This window comes from Canis lupus, chromosome 1 (assembly GCF_011100685.1).
Source record: "Canis lupus familiaris isolate Mischka breed German Shepherd chromosome 1, alternate assembly UU_Cfam_GSD_1.0, whole genome shotgun sequence".
In the NCBI taxonomy this organism is placed as follows: domain Eukaryota; kingdom Metazoa; phylum Chordata; class Mammalia; order Carnivora; family Canidae; genus Canis; species Canis lupus.
This window is the reverse complement of record NC_049222.1, coordinates 115,394,884-115,412,894: the sequence shown is the minus strand read 5'-3', so window position 1 is coordinate 115,412,894 and position 18,011 is coordinate 115,394,884. Positions and strand designations below refer to the sequence as shown.

The window sequence follows — 18,011 nt, the reverse complement described above, 5'->3', positions numbered from 1 at the left end:
CAGGTGTCACCCCAAGAGGATAGATGCCAGGCAGTCCTGCAAAGCCCCCATAGCTACAGAACAGGTGTCCATAGAGCAACACGGGTAAGTCTCAAAACACATCATGATGACTGACCAAAAAAACCCAAACACTATTAATATCTTATGATATAATGCACAATGACACAGAATAATTTTATATTATATATAAAATTCTAAGGAGAAATTTAATATTTAATATACAAGTGTGTGCTATAGAATGTATATAAACATAATTACATTGGATTGTGTGGTTATATTAGCCTAAATATAGAAGTATATAATTACGCATGATATAATTCAAGAATATGGTACAACCTCATGTGTTGTGTTATGACAGTTGTATCAATATATCAATATTTAACTATGTGACACATACCAACCTATTATACATTTAACATTTTATGTATAATTTTATTGAACTGTGAGATATTGTTTTGTTTTGTTTATAAGATTTTACTTAATTGAGAGAGAGCATGAGTGGGGAGGAGGGGCAAAAGGAAGAGGGACAAATAGACTCCCAGCAGAGTGGGGAGCCGGATGCAGGGCTCGATCCCAGGACCCTGAGACCATGACCTGAGCTGAGGGCGTATGCTTACCCGACAGAGCCATCCAGGCACCCCTGCAAGATGCTGTTTTGTATAACTTAATAGATAACATTACATGCTATTGATAATTTTAGGATTATCAAGAAGTTACATGTGTCAATAAGTTATCATATCATAGGCTCTAAAAAGTTTCCTTATGGGATCTTTCCCATGACTACCCCTCCCGTGTTGAGGACTATTCCAAATGAGCCCAACTGACAGATGAAGACACTGAGGCCCAGAGGCACGAAGATGCACGACTGGCAGGAGGCCCAGGTATGTGTGATATCCTGCACGGAACCTCCAGGCCCAACAGCTGCCTGTTTTAGGGAACTGCAGAGGGCTTCCGCCCAAGCTTCCCAGGGCGGGTGGGGAGCCAGAGGAGCCAGTGCCGCCTCCAGGCCTCAGGCCAGAGCAAGAGGTGCAGCCCTCTGCAGTGGGGTGCTGCATAAAGGGACAGTCCAGCTAGTGGCTCTCATCGGCTCAGGGGAGCCCCAGGGGAGAAGGAGGGTTAGAACTCTGGGGGTTGGGGAGAAGCTGGGCCTGGGCCTGAGGAATTGAGTTTTTGTTATAACTAGATTTTATGCAAATATCAAGACAATAAAGTGCAATGAGTAAGAACATAACTCTGGGTTCAGATCTTTTGCTCAGCCTCTGTGTGGCCCCGGGCAAGTCATCCCAGCTCATGGTCCTCTGCTTTCCTTATCTGGAAAATGGGCACCATAAGGCTCCTGACTTCACAAGGTTGTTGTGAGAACTACATCATTCATTCCAGTCCTAAGAATTACATGTGGTAAGAACCATGCATTTTTATGTCCTCTTCTAAATAATGTGAATAATAGCAGCATTGTTGGAACAAGTAAATGAGATGCGGTAAAAATATCTTTGGGGCCTCAAATACAACAGACACACAAAAGACATCTGCTATGGCTATTATTTCTGCCTTAGAAGACTTTAAAATGGTGATGATGATGATGATGTAAGCAACACTTACATAATATTTACTATGCATTGGTACTAAGGGCTGTAAATAGGATGGCTCAGTCAGGTAAGCCTGTGCCCTTGGCTCAGGTCATGATCCCAGGGTCCTGGGATTGAGTCTCCCATTGGGCTCCCTGCTCAGCGGGGAGTCTGCTTCTCCCTCTACCCCTCTGCCCTGCTCGTGCTCTTTCTCTCTCTCAGATAAATTTAAAGAACTCTTTATTTTATTTTTTAAAGAAATCTTTAAATATAAAAATTTTAAGTTCTATAAATAAATTATCTCATTTAATCCTTGCAAATGTCCTGTGAGGTAAGTATTATTAATAGTCTCCTTCCCAGTTGGGGAAACTGAGGCACGGAGCGGAGAAGTGACTTGTCCAAGGACACTTGCCACGCCAAGACTAGGATTCAGATCCAGACTGCCTGGCTTGCACAGCCCTTGCTTTTAATCACTAACTATGGTGGTTTTTAAAGTCGGGAGGCCTTGGCGTGCACCCCAGCTGTGCTGTTCTACATGAAGCGGAGGCTTCCGGCCTCAGAGCCTCAGTTTACTCCCTGTGAAATGGGAGAATGAGGGCATCTTCCCTACCAGGGAGGTGGAGAGGGGGCAGCTACCTTCCAGAAGCTCCGCCTACAACCTCCAGGCCACCCACGCCTACCTCCGGCCCGGGGTTGGGGCCTGCGGGCGGGGCTCCGGGAGGGGGCGTGGCCTTGGAGGCCTGGCCCAATGGGAGCCGGGGGGCGGGGCCCTCCTCCCAGCTCTGTCCAGCACGCGAGTCCTCCTCCTCCTCGCAGTTCCATCGACCCCGCGGGTGCCCCAGAGGTCTCCGACCCCAGCCCACCCCCAGCCCACCCGCCCCGCCTGCGGCCCCCTCCTCCTATTCCCTGACCTCAGCCCGCGCCCCTCGGGCCTCGACATCATGGGTGACGGAGGAGAGGGCGAGGATGAGGTCCAGTTTCTGCGGACGGTGCGTATCTCTGTGTTAGGGGTCTCTGGGGCTATCTCTCGGGGCCCTCTGAGTGTCTCTTTGTCTCGGGATGTCTCTGTCCTGATTGCTGGTGGTCTCGGAGTCTCGGAGTCTATTCCTCTGTCCCTTTGGGTGGCTGTCACTCTTTGTCCTTTTTTGTCTCTCCTGCTCGCTCACCTTTCTCATCATAGAGAATCAGAAGAATTTGGGACTGCAGAATGGGGAGGGGGAATCTTCGGCCACCCTCTCTTCTGACTTTAGCTGTTTGTCCCAGAAAAGAGGGACTGTTGAGGGAGCACCCCCTCCCACCACCCTGGAAGCCGGCACTTGGGGAAGGTGGTTCTAATTCCTGAGCTTAATTTAGCTGTTCCCCCTCACCCCCCGCCCCCCAACCTAGGCCTGATTCTCTTCTTGTTCCAGACTCTGACCTAATTTAAATTCTTGGGAAGGGGCTGGGGTGGCCTGGAGGACCTAACTTCTTTGAACTCCCAGCCCTTGAGGGTCTGGGGAGGGGGGGGACTCTAGGGTTCTGGGTCTTCTTTCTTCCCTCCTCCCTTGTGGGTAGGAGGGCCAAATATGGCTGCTAATGGTCTCTGGGTAGTGTCTCTCCCTATCCATCTCTCTGGTTGTCTCTGTGTTGCTGTCTTTCCATCTCTGTCTCCCTGTCTCTGTCTCTGTCTTTGTTCTTTGGCTTTAGGCCTTCTGCATTTTGTTCTGCCTCCCTAGCTCGGTCTCTCCTGGCCTCTCTGATCCCCTGCTGGGGGGCAGGGATGGGAATTGGAACAACAGGTGTCCCTCCCAGAATAGCCGGCTTTTCTGGGGCCTGGGCAGGGGACAGGGAGAGGATGGGGGGGAGGGGCTGCCCATCTCAGAGTCCTTCCCACTTTTCCCTCCCAGGGGCTGAGCTGCATGTGGGGCTGCCAGTATGGGAGGGGATGAGTATGGGAGGGGATGTTCTCTCTCGGGGCCAGGTCTGCTGACCCGTGCTAGCCCCTCCCCTCCTCCTCCCAGGCCCTGGGAAATGCTGACACAGCATTCCGGGCCCCAGAATAGGACCCTGGTGAGCTGGGTCCGGTTTCCTGGGAGGGAGGAACGAACAGCTGAGGCTGGTAGTGAAAGATAGAGACAGCTGGTCATTCGGCCACAGGAGGAGGCCTAACTTCACCCTAGACTCTTGCCCCGGCTCCAGCCCCTTAGCAGACACCATGGGTTGGGCTCTCCCCTCCTCCCTGGCCCTAATAAGACCATGGCCGTGGCCATCAGCCCTTGAGCAGCCACTCTACATCAGGCCCCATGCCCAGGGCCTCAGTCTCCTGAGACATCTAATTATATCCTCGCCTGCCCTATCTTCTGAGGTAGGGCCCTATCTTTATCTCCCTGGGAGATTTGAGGGAAACCAAGGCCTGAGTGGTAGAGTCACTTGCCCAAGGTCAAGGCCAGGAAGTGCCATCTCTGGATGCCCCTGGGACCCAGCCCTCTTGCTTTCACAAGAGAACTGAGCTCAGACTTGCCAGGTTAACCTGCGCTGGCTTCTAGAGCTCTGGTCCTGGCATCTCTTGGCCCCAGAATAGATCTGTTTTCCTAAACTTTATTGAGATTGTGTAGTGTTTTTCTCACACTTTTGGGACCTCATCCCACCAATAAGAAAGAGATTTTATCTTGCAATCCAGTCCGTGCAAATACACATGTTATTTTTATTATTTATTTTTTTTAAAAAAGATTTTATTTATTTATTCGTGAGAGACACAAAGAGAGAGAGAGGCAGAGACACAGGCTGAGAGAGAAACAGGCTCCATGCAGGAAGCCCAATGTGGGACTTGATCCCGGGACCCCAGGATCACGCCCTGGGCCAAAGGCAGATGCCCAACCGCTGAGCCTACCCAGGCGTCCCACACACGTTATTTTTAAAACCCAACTTTATTGAGGTATAACTGACGTCCCATAAATTGCACCCATTTTAGGTATCATAGTTCAATGAGTTTCGACAAACTTTACACACCCATGTAACCACCATCATAAAGACCTAGAACATTTCCTTTACCCCAGAAAGTTCCTTCTTGCTCTTTGCAATACTTGCCCTGTCCATCTGCTTTATGTCACTGTGCATTCTATCAGGCGCTTTCGGGGGTTTCATGTACAATATATGCTCATTTGCCTTCCTTCTTTCACTCAGCATGTTTTTGACATTTATCCATGTAGCGTGTGTCAAAAGTTTCTGTTTGTTGCTGAGCAGTACTGCACTGTGTGGATGTGCCACATAATTTATCAGTTCACCTGCTGGGGGATTTGGGTCACTTCTAATCTGTGCTATTACAGACAAGTTGGGTGCATTTTGCACACAGCTATTTTTTACCAGAAACAAGTTTCATAAAAAGTAGATAAACCTTAGAACAGGAGGGGCATGTTTCTATGTTCTGCTCCTGCTCTACTGTATTTCACTGTTTTTTTTAAGATTTATTTATTTTATTATTTAATTATGATAGACATAGAGAGAGAGAGAGAGAGAGAGGCAGAGACACAGGAGGAGGGAGAAGCAGGCTCCATGCCAGGAGCCCGACGCGGGACTCGATCTCGGGACTCCAGGACCACGCCCTGGGCCAAAGGCAGGCGCTAAACCGCTGAGCCACCCAGGGATCCCTTATTTCACTTTTTTAAAAAAAGATTTTATTTATTTATTCATGACACACACACACACACAGAGGCAGAGACACAGGCAGAGGAAGAAGCAGGCTTCATGCAGGGAGCCCGACGTGGGACTCGACCACGGGTCTCCAGGATCAGGCCCTGGGCCGAAGGTGGCGCTAAACCGCTGAGCCCCCAGGCTGCCCCTTATTTCACTTTTTAAGCATGGTGGCCTTGGCCCCCCAAAATGACTTCATTTCCATTTGATGGGTGGTGACCTCTAGCCCTACCTGGGCTGGGGTTTCTCAAAGCATGGCCCATGTCAGTGCCTCCTGGGGGCGGGTCATGGTCCGGATTCCCTGCTCACCTCACTCCAGAGCCACTGAATCATGCTCTTGGTGTTGGGTCGGAAACTAAGGCAGCAAGGCAGCTGCATGTGTAACCAGGCCACCTCCGCTCATTGTGTGGCAGGAGGAAGTTAGAGAATCTTGGTGTAGTGATTAGGCCTCCAGGTCTCTGGTTTATATCCTGGTTTGTCATTTGCTTGCTTCCTAGTGATTTTAATTTTTCTCTCTGAGCCTCAGTTTCCGAATCTGGAAAATGGGCGCAAATATAGATACCCTAAGGATGCAAGGGATCCATGCAAAAGCTCTCTGGGCTCACTTCCTCCCGCTTTCTCGCTCCTGCTGCCATAGCCTCCTGTGACCCTTGTTCTTCCTCCGCACCCGTGGCTCCCTCCGGCCACAGGCCTCTGCACAGGCTGCCCTGACTTCCAGAACATTCGTCCTGCAGAACAGGCCTGATTCCCTTCTTGTTATTCGGATGAGGCTTAAATGTCACCTCCTTGGAGAGGTTGCCGCTTCACCCCCTCACTGATGTCACCCCTGCCTCCAAAGCCACTCTCTTATATCAGCTTGGGTTATTTTTTTCATAGCACGGATTGCTGACATGAAAATTGTGAATCTGTTCGCTTGTTTGTTGCGTGTCCCCCACGAGGTTGTCAGCTCCATGAGGACAGGGGCTTTGTCTGCTTTATTTGCTGCTCTGCCTCCAGTGTGTAGATCAGGGCCTGGTGATCGCTGATTCAATAATTGTCTGAATGAATGTAAAGCCCTGAGCGCAAGGCCTAGCAGACACTAAGTGACACATGCAAGCTGTCCATGCCTAGGAACACACAAGTGCCCAAGGTGCGCCAGGGTGTCGAGGTTGGAGGTTTCAGGGCAGAGCAGTTGTGGGGGCCTCCTGCCCCACAGATCAAACCTCTCCTTCCTCCCTGGCTGAGCAGCAGATTGAGGCCGCCTGTGTGCTCTGGGGGCTGGAATGCGACAGATAGAAGGGCTGGAGGCTGTGTGACCTCAGGCGGGACGCTGAACTTCCCTGAGCCTGTTTTCTCAGCCGTGAAAGGAAATAACCACTGCCTGACTCAGCGGTGAAGAGCTGGGGTCTCTATCATTTTTGACTGATGTCAAAATGTTGGGCATTCCCCTATGAACTTTTATATTAGTTAGAACTGTAGACATGGGCTACTTGACTAACATATGGTCTAGTGTCCTAAGAGTGTGGCATAGAGATCAAATCCCAGCTAGGTCGTATGACAGCTGTGTGACCCCAGGCAAGTTACTTGACCTCTCTGGGTCTCAGTTTCCAGGGGTTCACATCACAGAACTCATCTCAGAGGATTCAGTAACGAGTTCATACGTGTTAAGTTCTTGAAATGGGACTCAGCACATAGAAAAGACTTTTTTACCTAAAACTTTAGCGTCTCATCTTGACATCGTTTCCAGCCTAGAGCGAAATTGCAAGGTTACTTTGAAGAACTCCCACGTGGCCTTAAGTCATTTTCCCCACGTGTGAAGATTTGGCACATCTGCCAAACATTTATCCTTTTCTCTCCCCCATTCCTCTCTCTGGTCACATTTTCCTCCTAAACTACTTGAGGATGAGTTGTGGCCAAGATACTCAAGACCTAAAATACTACGGTAGCTGTTTCCAAAGAAACAAGGGTTTCTTACAAAACTGCAGTATAGTTACCAATGTCAGGAACTGTAGTGTGGCTCTGATGGCATTATCTGTCACCGTCCTGCTTGGCTCTCACCAGCGGTCACCAGGAGTGCCTTGCGGCATGTCCCCTTCCACCCAGGATGCAGTCTGGGCTCTGGCATTGCAGTCACGTGTCATTAGCGAGCACTCCTTGGGGGCACCTGGGTGGCTCAGCCGGTTAGGCATCTGCCTTCTGCTCAGGTCATGATCCCGGGGTCCTGGAATCAAGCCCCGTATCGGGCTCCCTGCTCAGCTTCTCCCTCTGCCCCTCCCCAGCTTGTGCTCTTTCTCTCTTTCTCAAATAAAATAAAATCTTAAAAAATAATAAATAAAAAGCACTCCTCGCAGCACCTGAGTGGCTCAGTCAATTAAGCATCTGACTCTTGATCTCCGCTCAGGTCTTGATCTCAGGGTCATGAGTTCAAGCCCTGCATTGGGCTCCATGCTAGGCATGGAGCCAACTTAAATAAAATTTAAAAAAAAAAAAAAAAAAGGGACGCCTAGGTGGCTCAGTGGTTGAGTGTCTGCCTTCGGCTCAGGGTGTGATCCCGGAGTCTCAGGATCGAGTCCCACATGGGGCTCCTGCATGGAGCCTGCTTCTCCCTCTGCCTGTGTCTCTACTTCTCTCTGCGTCTCTCATGAGTAAATTTAAATAAATAAATAAATTTTTAAAAAGAGAAAGAGAGAGAAAGCATTGCTTAATGGATAGCTGTTACTGAAACAATACACAAAAGAGCAACTAAAGAAGGCTGAGCTTAAAAGCCATTGAACTTGGAGTGCTTATAGTTTCCACCTCCAGTGGCTCACCTTGCGGACCCCACTGGAGCCAGCAGGACGGGGGTTCAAATCCCAGCTCCTCCCCTTATCAGCTGTGCAGTCTTCGACAATCTGTACCCCCTCCTTGTGCCTCAGTTTCCCCATTTTAACATGGGGATGACGCTGGCTCCTAGCTCATGGGACGTTAGAAGCATGTGGAGCCCTCAGCGTGGGCCCCCGTGTGACAAACTGTGAGGTGGGTTTTATCAGGCGCCGTCTCTTTGGCGAGGAGAAGGGTGGCGTGGTGGTCCGCAGTGTCTGCGGGAGCCCTGACCCCACAGTCTGCTCGCAGGATGATGAAGTGGTCCTGCAGTGCAGCGCCACGGTTCTCAAGGAGCAGCTCAAGCTCTGTCTGGCCGCCGAGGGCTTCGGCAACCGCCTCTGCTTCCTGGAGCCCACCAGCAATGCCCAGGTCTGCGTGGGAGCCGGGGGTGGGGCAGGGTCCAAAGAGGAGAAGGTCTGGGTCTGAAGAGGGGGTTCCGAGGGGAGAGAAAGGGCTAGGAGGGAAAGGGGGCCAGAGGTCTGGGGCAGGTAGGGGTGGAGGTCTGCGGAGGGAGGGGCAGGGGCTCGGGACTCTCAGGAGGCAGGTGTCTAAAGGGGGCAGGGGGTGGGATCCAAAATTAAAGGGCCTGGAGTGTTGAAGGGATGTTGTTGCGGGGGGTGCTGACTGGGGAGGGAGTTAGAAGCTGAGAGTGCAGGGAGCCCAGGTCTGAGGGTGAGGTGGACTCAGGGTCAGAGAGTGGAAGAGGGTGGAGGTGACCGTGGGGGGGATGGGTAGGGGGGCTGGGAAACAGAGGGGCTGTGGAGTCAGATGGCGGAGGAGGCTGAGGCTCTGAGGGGGTCCGAGAGCCTTGGGTCCAAGAGGGAGGGTGCTCAGGAGTCTGAGGTGGCTGGGTAGGAGACCCAGGAGGTAGGCACAAGGTTGGCCCCTCCTGTGATTTGGAGGAGTGTTCACGGTGTCTGAGGGAGGAGGCAGGAATGGGGACAATCTGATGGTGACGGCAGGGGCGGGGCTTCCTTGGGGATCGCAGGGGAAGGACGGCGGAGTCTGGCGGTGTGTGAGCAGGTGCCCCGTGTCTGAGAGAGGGCCGCTGCTCCCTTTGAGATTAGGTGGGGTGTACTCAGGCGGGAGGTGGTGTGGAAGCTTCTGTGAGCTTCGGGTGGGGTTAGGTGTTTGAGGGAAGAGGCATATTTTCTGTGATGTTGGTGTGGATTTGGGGGGTCTGGAAGGGTAGCAGAGGGCAGGGGCTTCTTGGGGTGCTGGGGTCAGGTCTGAGTCTCCAAGGGGTTGGGTATGCAGACCAGCACTCAGGAGCCCTCCGGCCCCCCACTCATATCTGCCCACCCCCAGAATGTGCCCCCCGATCTGGCCATCTGTTGCTTCGTCCTGGAGCAGTCCCTGTCCGTCCGAGCCCTGCAGGAGATGCTGGCCAACACTGTGGAGGCTGGCGTGGAGGTGAGGCCCCCAGTCCGGGCGGGCCAGGTGGCGGCTGGGGGGCAGGGTGGCGCGGGGAGGGGGGCGTCTGGGCTTCTTCACCATCTGCTCTTCTTCCTCTCTCTGCCCCGCCCCTCACAGGCCCTCAATTTGGATAAGTGGGTAGGTCTGGCCTTGGGTGTCACCTGTCCTTCCACCTCTCCTGACCCCAGGGCCCGCCTCTTGGGCCCACATCCTGCACACCGGGGCTGGGGGTCTCCCCACTCCAGTTGTCAGGGGCTGTGGAGCCCAGACAGGCCAGGCAGGCAGGAAGGAAGGAAAGGGGTGGAGGCTTCTGAGCCCCTGTTCCCCACCCGCTCCTTTCTCCTCTCGCCCATCCTTTCCTCCAACCCCGATCCCAGCTCTTCTCTGCATGGGACTCCCCCCTCACCTCCCCCTGCCCCAAGTGTGGGTCCCCTCCGCTCCCGGGGTGGGTCCGCCATGTGATCATGGGCCCCATCACATGGCCCCCTCAGGGCATGGGCATGTGACAGCCAACACAGGAGGCATGATGCCATCAAAAGACCGGGTGTCACCTCTGTTCCCTCCCAGGAGAGGCTGAGTCTCCTTGTGCTTGGGGGTGCGTGTGTGTGGCAGCACAGGGCAGGTCCCTACGGGGATGTTCAAATATTCAACAATTGGTAGGACTACACTGGTGTGTACCGGCTGCCGCTCAGCTGTGTTATGACAGGTTACAGCAAAAGCAGCCAAGGTCCCCGGTTTATGAGGTCCTGGGGCTTCCCCGAGAGTCCCCAGGCAACTGGAACAAGGGTTCAGCCTCCCTGAGTGACTTTGGGACTTGGTTAACCAGATTAAGGAGGCAGGGAGGACAGAGTGGGCTTTGGGGAATAGAAAACACCCTATCCATGGGCTTCTCCAAGACACAGCCCCTACTTCGTGAATGGGGAAACTGAGGCAAAGAATCTGTTAAGGGTCCGAGCTAAGGCTTCCTTGTGTCCAGGCCTGAGCATGGGATTTTATAGGGGAGCATCCTGCCATCTGGGATAGGCCAGATGCCTTCGGGGGTCCTGTCCTCATTCTGTGCCCCCTCTCCCCCCGCAGTCGTCCCAGGGCGGGGGCCACAGGACACTCCTGTACGGCCATGCCATCCTGCTCCGGCACACACACAGCGGCATGGTGAGTGCCAGCACGGGGGCGGGGGGGCGGGGGCAGGGGACGCAGGGCCTGCCAGGAGGAGGCTGACTGCCCTCCCCACCCCTAGTACTTGAGCTGCCTTACTACCTCCCGCTCCATGACTGACAAGCTGGCCTTCGACGTGGGACTGCAGGAGGATGCCACAGGTGCGGCGCTGGAGCGGGAGGGCGGCGATGGGGAGACCGCAGGCAGGGGTCGGGGTGCAGGAGGTGCAGGCGTGGGGGGGCGCGGCAGCCACAGCAACGCTCTGGGGACAGGGGCGCAGGGGACAAGGGGGTCAGCGTGGGGAACCCCAGGCCGAGGGGCTGAGGGCAAGAATGGAGGCCACGAGGCCAGGAGCAGGTGGGGGTAATGGGAGAATTTGGGACAGAGGCCTGGGGAGGCTCGCGGGCTGGGGATCCTTGGGGAAGGGCATCGTGGTAGCCCTCATGCTGACGGCACTCCCCGCCCCGCAGGAGAGGCCTGCTGGTGGACGGCGCACCCGGCCTCCAAGCAGAGGTCCGAAGGAGAGAAGGTCCGCGTCGGGGATGACCTCATCCTCGTTAGTGTCTCCTCAGAGCGCTACCTGGTGAGCAATCCCACCCCCAGCACAGCACCTGCTGCCCCAGGGCTGGGGGCACACGGGACCGCCCACCTCCTCATCCCCGGTCCCCACTCTCTGGCCCCAACGTCCCGATCCCGAGTCCTGGTCCCCTGACCTCTGACATCCGTTTCTGGTCCTCGGTGCCCCATTTCCCAGTTTGATCTTGCTTTCCTGACCTGTGATCTCTGATTTTCTGTCTCCTGTCTGCCGCTTTCACGGCTTCCACCTGTGGTCCTGGCCTCTGACTCTGGATCTATTGCTCACCCCACTGTCGTCTCTGACTGCCACATCCTGGCTGCCCCCAGCACCTGTCCACGGCCAGTGGGGAGCTCCAGGTTGACGCCTCCTTCATGCAGACGCTATGGAACATGAACCCCATCTGCTCCGGCTGCGAAGAGGGTGAGGGGCCCAGGCCTCCTGCCCCTAAGCTGAGACCCCTCAAAACAGACCTCCCGCATTGCCCCTCAAACATGTCCATACTGAGCATTGGAGCCTCAGACCCCAAACCTAGCTCTCCAAATTATGACCCTCATACTTAGATATCCAACATACCCCATATCCAGAACCCTGGAGCTCAGACCCCTAACTCCAAACTCGGTATTGGACACCCAAATCTAGACCCCAAAGCGCTTACGCCAAACTCAAGTCCTGGAGGTCAGACCCTTAAATCCAAAGCTGAACATATCACATCTGGAGCTGATCCCTGAGATCCTGAGGCCTCAGATGACAAGCACAGATGGAGACTTCAGATTCCCACACCCAGACCCCCAAATTCAAACTCAGATACCCAAACCAAGATCCCTAATTCAGACCCCAAACCTCAGCCAACAGATCTCAGACCTCCAAGCTTTAACCTCGAATATCTAAAGTTTTCCAAATTCAGGCCCTCATGCTAGGATCCCATAGCATGACCCCTAAACTTTGACCCCAGTTCTCACACCCATAGCTCACACTCAAACTGAGACTCAAACCACAGATCCTGGAACTCAGGCCTTAATCTCAAACCCAGCAGCTTCTAACTCTGAAGCTCGGATCTCTCTGACTTCAGACCCCAAACCTCAGATACCACCCTCAGACCTCCAAAATCAACACTCAAAGTTCAGACCCTAGCCCCAGACTTCCAACCCCAGACCCCTGGAACTCAGAGGCCAATATCTGGGAACATTAGACTCAAACCTCTGACCCAACCTCAAAATCCAAACTCAAACCCACAAACTCCCCCAACCTCAGCCCTGTACACTCAGACCCCCAAACTTAGATTCCCTATCTCAGACCCTAAAGCTTATATCAAACTCAAACTTAGCCCAAATCTCAGACTGCCACTTCGGATCCTGAAACTCAGATCTCCAACTGCAGACCCCCAGACCCGGCCCTGGCCTCCCACAGGAGGGAAGCAGGACCCCTGGCCTCCACTTTGGCTCCCAGGCCTCCCCAGGGCACCAGCCTCACAGTGACCACTTTCCCTTGTTCCTCTCCAGGCTACGTGACCGGGGGCCACGTCCTCCGCCTCTTTCATGGACACATGGACGAGTGTCTAACCATCTCCCCCGCTGACAGTGAGGACCAGCGCAGGTCTGGGATGGGGACCAGGGGCCCTGGATGTCAGGCAGGAGTGGGGAGGGTAGAAATAGGAAGGGGGGGATAGCATCTCATGGGTGGGGCTGGGGATCCCATTCTGGGAGGCTGGTGACTGAACCTCTGACTTCATTTTCTCTCCTGCCCGTAGACTTGTCCACTATGAGGGGGGATCTGTGTGCACCCATGCCCGTTCCCTCTGGAGATTGGAGCCACTGAGAATCAGGTGGGGGTTTGGGGCTAAGAGCTCCTGGGGGGCCTGGGAGGGGAGAGACAGTGCTGAAAGAAGATCTGAGAAAGATACTAAAGAGTTGTGAGGGAAAATCTGGGGAGCCCAGGACCCTGAGGAGGGTCTTCAGGGTCCTAGAATCCCAGAGGAGAAGGTCTTAGGGGAGGGTGGGCATTCCTGAGGGAGAGATTGAGGGTCCCCAGTAAAAATGTGGGGAGCAGCCCCACCCTGGAAGAAGGCTGGGGGCTCAGGGCACCTGGGTGGCTCAGTAGTTAAGCATCTGCCTTCGGCCTGGGTTGTGATCCCGGGGTCCTGGGATCAAATCTTGCATCTGTTTCCCCGCGGGGAGCCTGCTTCTCCCTCTGCCTGTGTCTCTGCCTCTCTCTCTGCTTCGCTTATGAATAAATAAATAAAATCTCTAAAAAATTTTTTTTATTTTTTTTTATTTTTATTTTAATTTTTTTAATTTTTTATTTATTTATGATAGTCACAGAGAGAGAGAGAGAGGCAGAGACACAGGCAGAGGGAGAGGGAGAAGCAGGCTCCATGCACCGGGAGCCCGACGTGGGACTCGATCCTGGGTCTCCAGGATCGCGCCCTGGGCCAAAGGCAGACGCCAAACCGCTGCGCCACCCAGGGATCCCCTAAAAATTTTTTTTTAATTAAAAAAACAAAAGAGGCAGGGGCTTGATGAGGTTTGGACCAAGCCTGTGGTGTCCAGGGGAGGACTGGTGGGCGGTCCTCTGACCCTCCACGCCCTCGCCCTCTGCAGCTGGAGTGGGAGCCACCTGCGCTGGGGCCAGCCGCTTCGTATCAGGCATGTCACCACTGGGAGGTACCTGGCGCTCACCGAGGACCAGGGCCTGGTGGTGGTTGATGCCAGCAAGGCCCACACCAAGGCCACCTCCTTCTGCTTCCGCATCTCCAAGGTCAGTGGGGTCAGGGTGCCCTCCCTCACTTGGAACCCCAAATCCGGCCCCAGTCCCCCACTCTGCAGGTTCTCAGGGGAGCTCCCCAATTAAATGCACAGGCCGAGGAGGCTGACCTCTATCCCCTGCCTCTGCAGGAGAAGCTGGATATGGCCCCCAAGCGGGATGTGGACGGCATGGGTCCCCCTGAGATCAAGTATGGGGAGTCACTGTGCTTCGTGCAGCATGTGGCCTCGGGCCTGTGGCTCACCTATGCTGCCCCGGACCCCAAGGCTCTGCGGCTTGGTGTGCTCAAGAAGAAGGTGGGTGTCTGGCAAGGGGAAGGGGTGGGAGTGCCAGCAGGGGACTGGGAGGTGGTCGTGCTTGAGCCTTCAGGAGTTTGAGGGCAGGACTGAGAGAGAAACTGAGATTGAGAGAAACCGGAAAAAAGAAAGAGGGATAGGTAGGGGGAGAGAGAGGCAGAGAGGGAGAGAGAAACAGAGAGAGAGAGAAAGGCAGAGACAAGAAGACATGGAAACAGAAGAACAGAGAAAGACAAAGGCAGAGAAGGAGAGACGGAAAAGACAGAGAGACAGAGACAGTGGCAACCTGACCAAGAATAACATTTGGCAAATTATTGAGTACCCCAGTTATTCTAGATGTGTGTGTGGGAAAGTAGGCGAGCTATACAGATCTGTCTCCTGCCCTCCCAATTCTGAGATGTGGTCAATGAACTGCCTTTAATGCAGTACATAGCCACTCTGGACAGAGGGCACAGCATGTGCAAAGGCCCTGAGGTTGGAATAGATTGGCTAATGTTGCAAGACCAGAAAGGAGACCCAGTTTGGCTGGAGCACAGTGATTGAGGGATGAGTCTTAGAAGATAAGGACAGAGAGGAGATGTGAGCAGATCATGTGGGGCCCTGTGGGCCATGGGGAGGGTCCCAGCTTTTCCTTTAGTGAGATAGAGCCCTAAGAGAGTTTTGAGCAGGCCAGGGAGGTGACCTGACTCAGGATCACGGGGTTCCTTAGCTGCTTGTGGGGAGAGATGGGGTGGGGGTGGGGAGCAGAGCTGGAGTAGAGAGCCCAGGGAGGTGACTGCTGCCCTGATCGGGTGGGGAAAAAACAGTGGACAGGACCAGGGTCGGGACTGTGGAGTGGGGAAGGTGGCCGATTCTGGCTGTATTTTGAGAGTGAAGCCAACAGAACCTCCTGATAGACTGGATTTCGAGGTGAGAGGGTCAGGGGTTGAAGATGATGCCATGATTTTTGTCCTGGCATTTCCCACCTGGGAAATGCCATTAACTGAGTCAGGGACAGTGAAGTGTCAGCTCAGGATGACAGGGATCCAGGGACTAGAACAGGGCCCCTCAATATAGAGTGAATGAGTTGGAAGAGTAAGGAGACACCTGTTTTGCAAAAAATGAGGCTTGGGGTTGGATACCGGATCCGAGGATGTAGGGACGGGCCTGGCCCGAGGGAAGATGTGGGAGTTGTGAACAGTGGGTGGTATTTACAGCCACAGGACTGGATGAGGCCCTGGGAGGGTCAGCCCAGGCGAAAGCTGGAAGCCCTGATGGTCTCATCTTACAGAAAGGTGGTCAGGCACTCAGTCTGAGACATGTTAAGTTAGGGGTGCCATTAGAGCTCTCCAGTGGGGGGATGTTAAGTCAGTAGTGGGTACCAGGTGGAGAGGGTCTGGCCTGGAGATAAATAAGACAGCGTCAGAGATGAAGAGAGGCACAGGCAGAGAGAGATGGAGATAGAGAGGGAAAGGGAGAAGAGACAGGCATGGGGAGAGATGTGAGAGAGCTAGGGCGGGAGACAGAGACAAAAAGGGGGACAGAGAGTGGACACAGAGATTGGGGAAAGAGAATGGAGTCAGGTGAAGAGGGATAGAAGGGGGTGTCTGGCAGAGAGACTCAGTGGAGGACAGGGGGCAGCTTTGGGGCTGGAGTTTGGATGGACGTCTGGGGGTGTCGCCCTTGGTGGCCCGGCCCATCCCTGCCCTCTCTGTCCTCCCACTTCCAGGCCATGCTGCACCAGGAAGGCCACATGGATGACGCATTGTCGCTGACCCGCTGCCAGCAGGAGGAGTCCCAGGCTGCCCGCATGATTTACAGCACTGCTGGCCTGTACAACCAGTTCATCAAGTGAGCCACCTGCCCACTCTGCACACCCCCCCCCGGTGCCAGGCCACACCTTGACCCCCAAGCTCCTGGTGGTCACACAACTGACCCCCTTAATCACCTCTAACTTCCACACCGTGTCTAACATACACAGGATCCCTAACCTCTAAACCTCTGAGCTCTAAACACTTGACCCCTAATCTGACCTTGATGACCATGATTTTGACCTCACATCCCCCATCACCCCTGACACCCAGACCCTTGATCCTGGACCTCCCCAGCCGGACACCTGCTTCCACACCCTCCTGTGCTTACACAGGCGTGAGTCCCAGTCCTAGCTCTGTCCTTGGCCGCTGTGCGACGTCGGGCCAATGTCCGTGTCTCTCCGATCTCAGTCTCCCCGAGTCCTTTCGGGGGCCCGGGGGCAGAGACTCGCGAGCCCCCCACGGGAGTCAGCTCTGGGGCTCACTGCTGACGCGTGCGCCTCCCTCAGGGGCCTGGACAGCTTCAGCGGGAAGCCGCGGGGCTCGGGGCCGCCAGCCGGCACGGCGCTGCCCATCGAGGGCGTCATCCTGAGCCTGCAGGACCTCATCGGCTACTTCGAGCCGCCCTCCGAGGAGCTGCAGCACGAGGAGAAGCAGAGCAAGCTGCGCAGCCTGCGCAACCGCCAGAGCCTCTTCCAGGAGGAGGTGAGGCCGCGGCGAGGGAGGGGGCGGGGCCCGGGGCGCGGGGCGGGGCCGGGCGGGGCGGGGCGGGGCCGCGGCGCGGGGCGAGGCGGAGCCTGAGGGACCCGGGGAGGTCCGCAGTGGCCGGAGAGCGGGCGGGGCCGCGGGCTGCGGGGCACAGAAGAGGGGGCGGGGCCTCGCGGAGGCGGGGCGTTTGGGTTGGGGGCGGAGCCTTGACGGAGGGGCGGAGCACTTGGCAGAGCAGGGGCGGTGCCTGTGAGCGCCCGACGCCTCCAGCTCCAAGGGGGTGCGGCGTGCCTCGTTCCTTCACGCCGGGAAGGAGGCGGGGCCCGAGAGAAGGCCGGTGCGGAGGCTAAGGCTGTGGAGGCTGTCAGGCCTGGGAACAAGTCAGGGGAGGCTGCGGGACTCACGAGGCCGTGTCTGTGGGGGCTTGGCCTGCAGTTGGGAGGACCGAAGCAGAGGGGGGCACGGGGATGGGGGCAGGGCCGGAGGCGACTGAGCATCAAGGGTGCAGTGCAGGGACGGCCCTCAGTTGGAGTCAAGGGCTGGGGGTCAGTGCGTTTGAGATGTGGAGGGGCCTCCGCTTAGCACCGGGACTGAGTAAGGGGACTGAGCCGGACGTGAGGAGCGGACTGGACAAAGGTCTGGAGATCTGAGGTCTCCACAAGGTGATGGGGGGGGGTATGTTCGTTTAAAGGCTAACGGCCTGGGACGCCTCAGTGGTGAGCATCTATCTGCCTTCAGCTCAGGGCGTGATCCCGGGGTCCTGGGATCGAGTTCTGCATCAGGGTCCCCGCAGGGAGGCTGCCTCTTCCTTGGCCTCTCTATGTGTCTCATGAATAAACAAAATCTTAAAAAAAAAAAAAAAAAAAAAAGCTAACAGCCTGGCCCTCCTCCTCTCCAGGGACCCCCCATCTGATTCAGAAATGATAATAGAACAATAACAAAGCTTACTTATGGAGTAGAATTAGCATATGCCAGCCCAGTGCCAGCACATAGCAGATGCTGTATAAGTGTTAGTGGTTATTATTACCTTAAATTTAGCCTTTATAGTGTGCTAAGAGTGCTATATACACAGCATCCCTCTGATGCAACCATGGGGGTTGTAATTACCTTATTTCAGGTCACTGAAGCTCAGAGAAATGAAATAACAACCATCTACCCAACAAATATGCCAGAGGTTACAGCTGTCAACACAACAAACAAAAATCTGTCTTTATGGAATTGACATGTGGGCAGG

At 54.8% G+C, this 18,011-nt stretch overlaps 1 protein-coding gene across 1 annotated transcript in view; it reads left to right on the top strand.

The window, feature by feature from the left end:
• Positions 1-2,439: 2,439 nt before the first annotated feature.
• Positions 2,440-18,011, top strand: part of RYR1 (ryanodine receptor 1) — a 117,891-nt gene continuing 102,319 nt past the window's right edge. Inside the window, exons 1-13 of the mRNA XM_038528976.1 lie at positions 2,440-2,554; positions 8,325-8,444; positions 9,384-9,488; positions 10,569-10,643; positions 10,729-10,807; positions 11,117-11,229; positions 11,550-11,643; positions 12,723-12,816; positions 12,971-13,045; positions 13,821-13,977; positions 14,115-14,279; positions 15,988-16,109; positions 16,579-16,774. Of these exons, the coding sequence (XP_038384904.1) occupies positions 2,507-2,554; positions 8,325-8,444; positions 9,384-9,488; positions 10,569-10,643; positions 10,729-10,807; positions 11,117-11,229; positions 11,550-11,643; positions 12,723-12,816; positions 12,971-13,045; positions 13,821-13,977; positions 14,115-14,279; positions 15,988-16,109; positions 16,579-16,774 (1,443 nt within the window). The 5' untranslated portion in view covers positions 2,440-2,506. The remainder of the gene's footprint in view (positions 2,555-8,324; positions 8,445-9,383; positions 9,489-10,568; positions 10,644-10,728; positions 10,808-11,116; positions 11,230-11,549; positions 11,644-12,722; positions 12,817-12,970; positions 13,046-13,820; positions 13,978-14,114; positions 14,280-15,987; positions 16,110-16,578; positions 16,775-18,011) is intronic.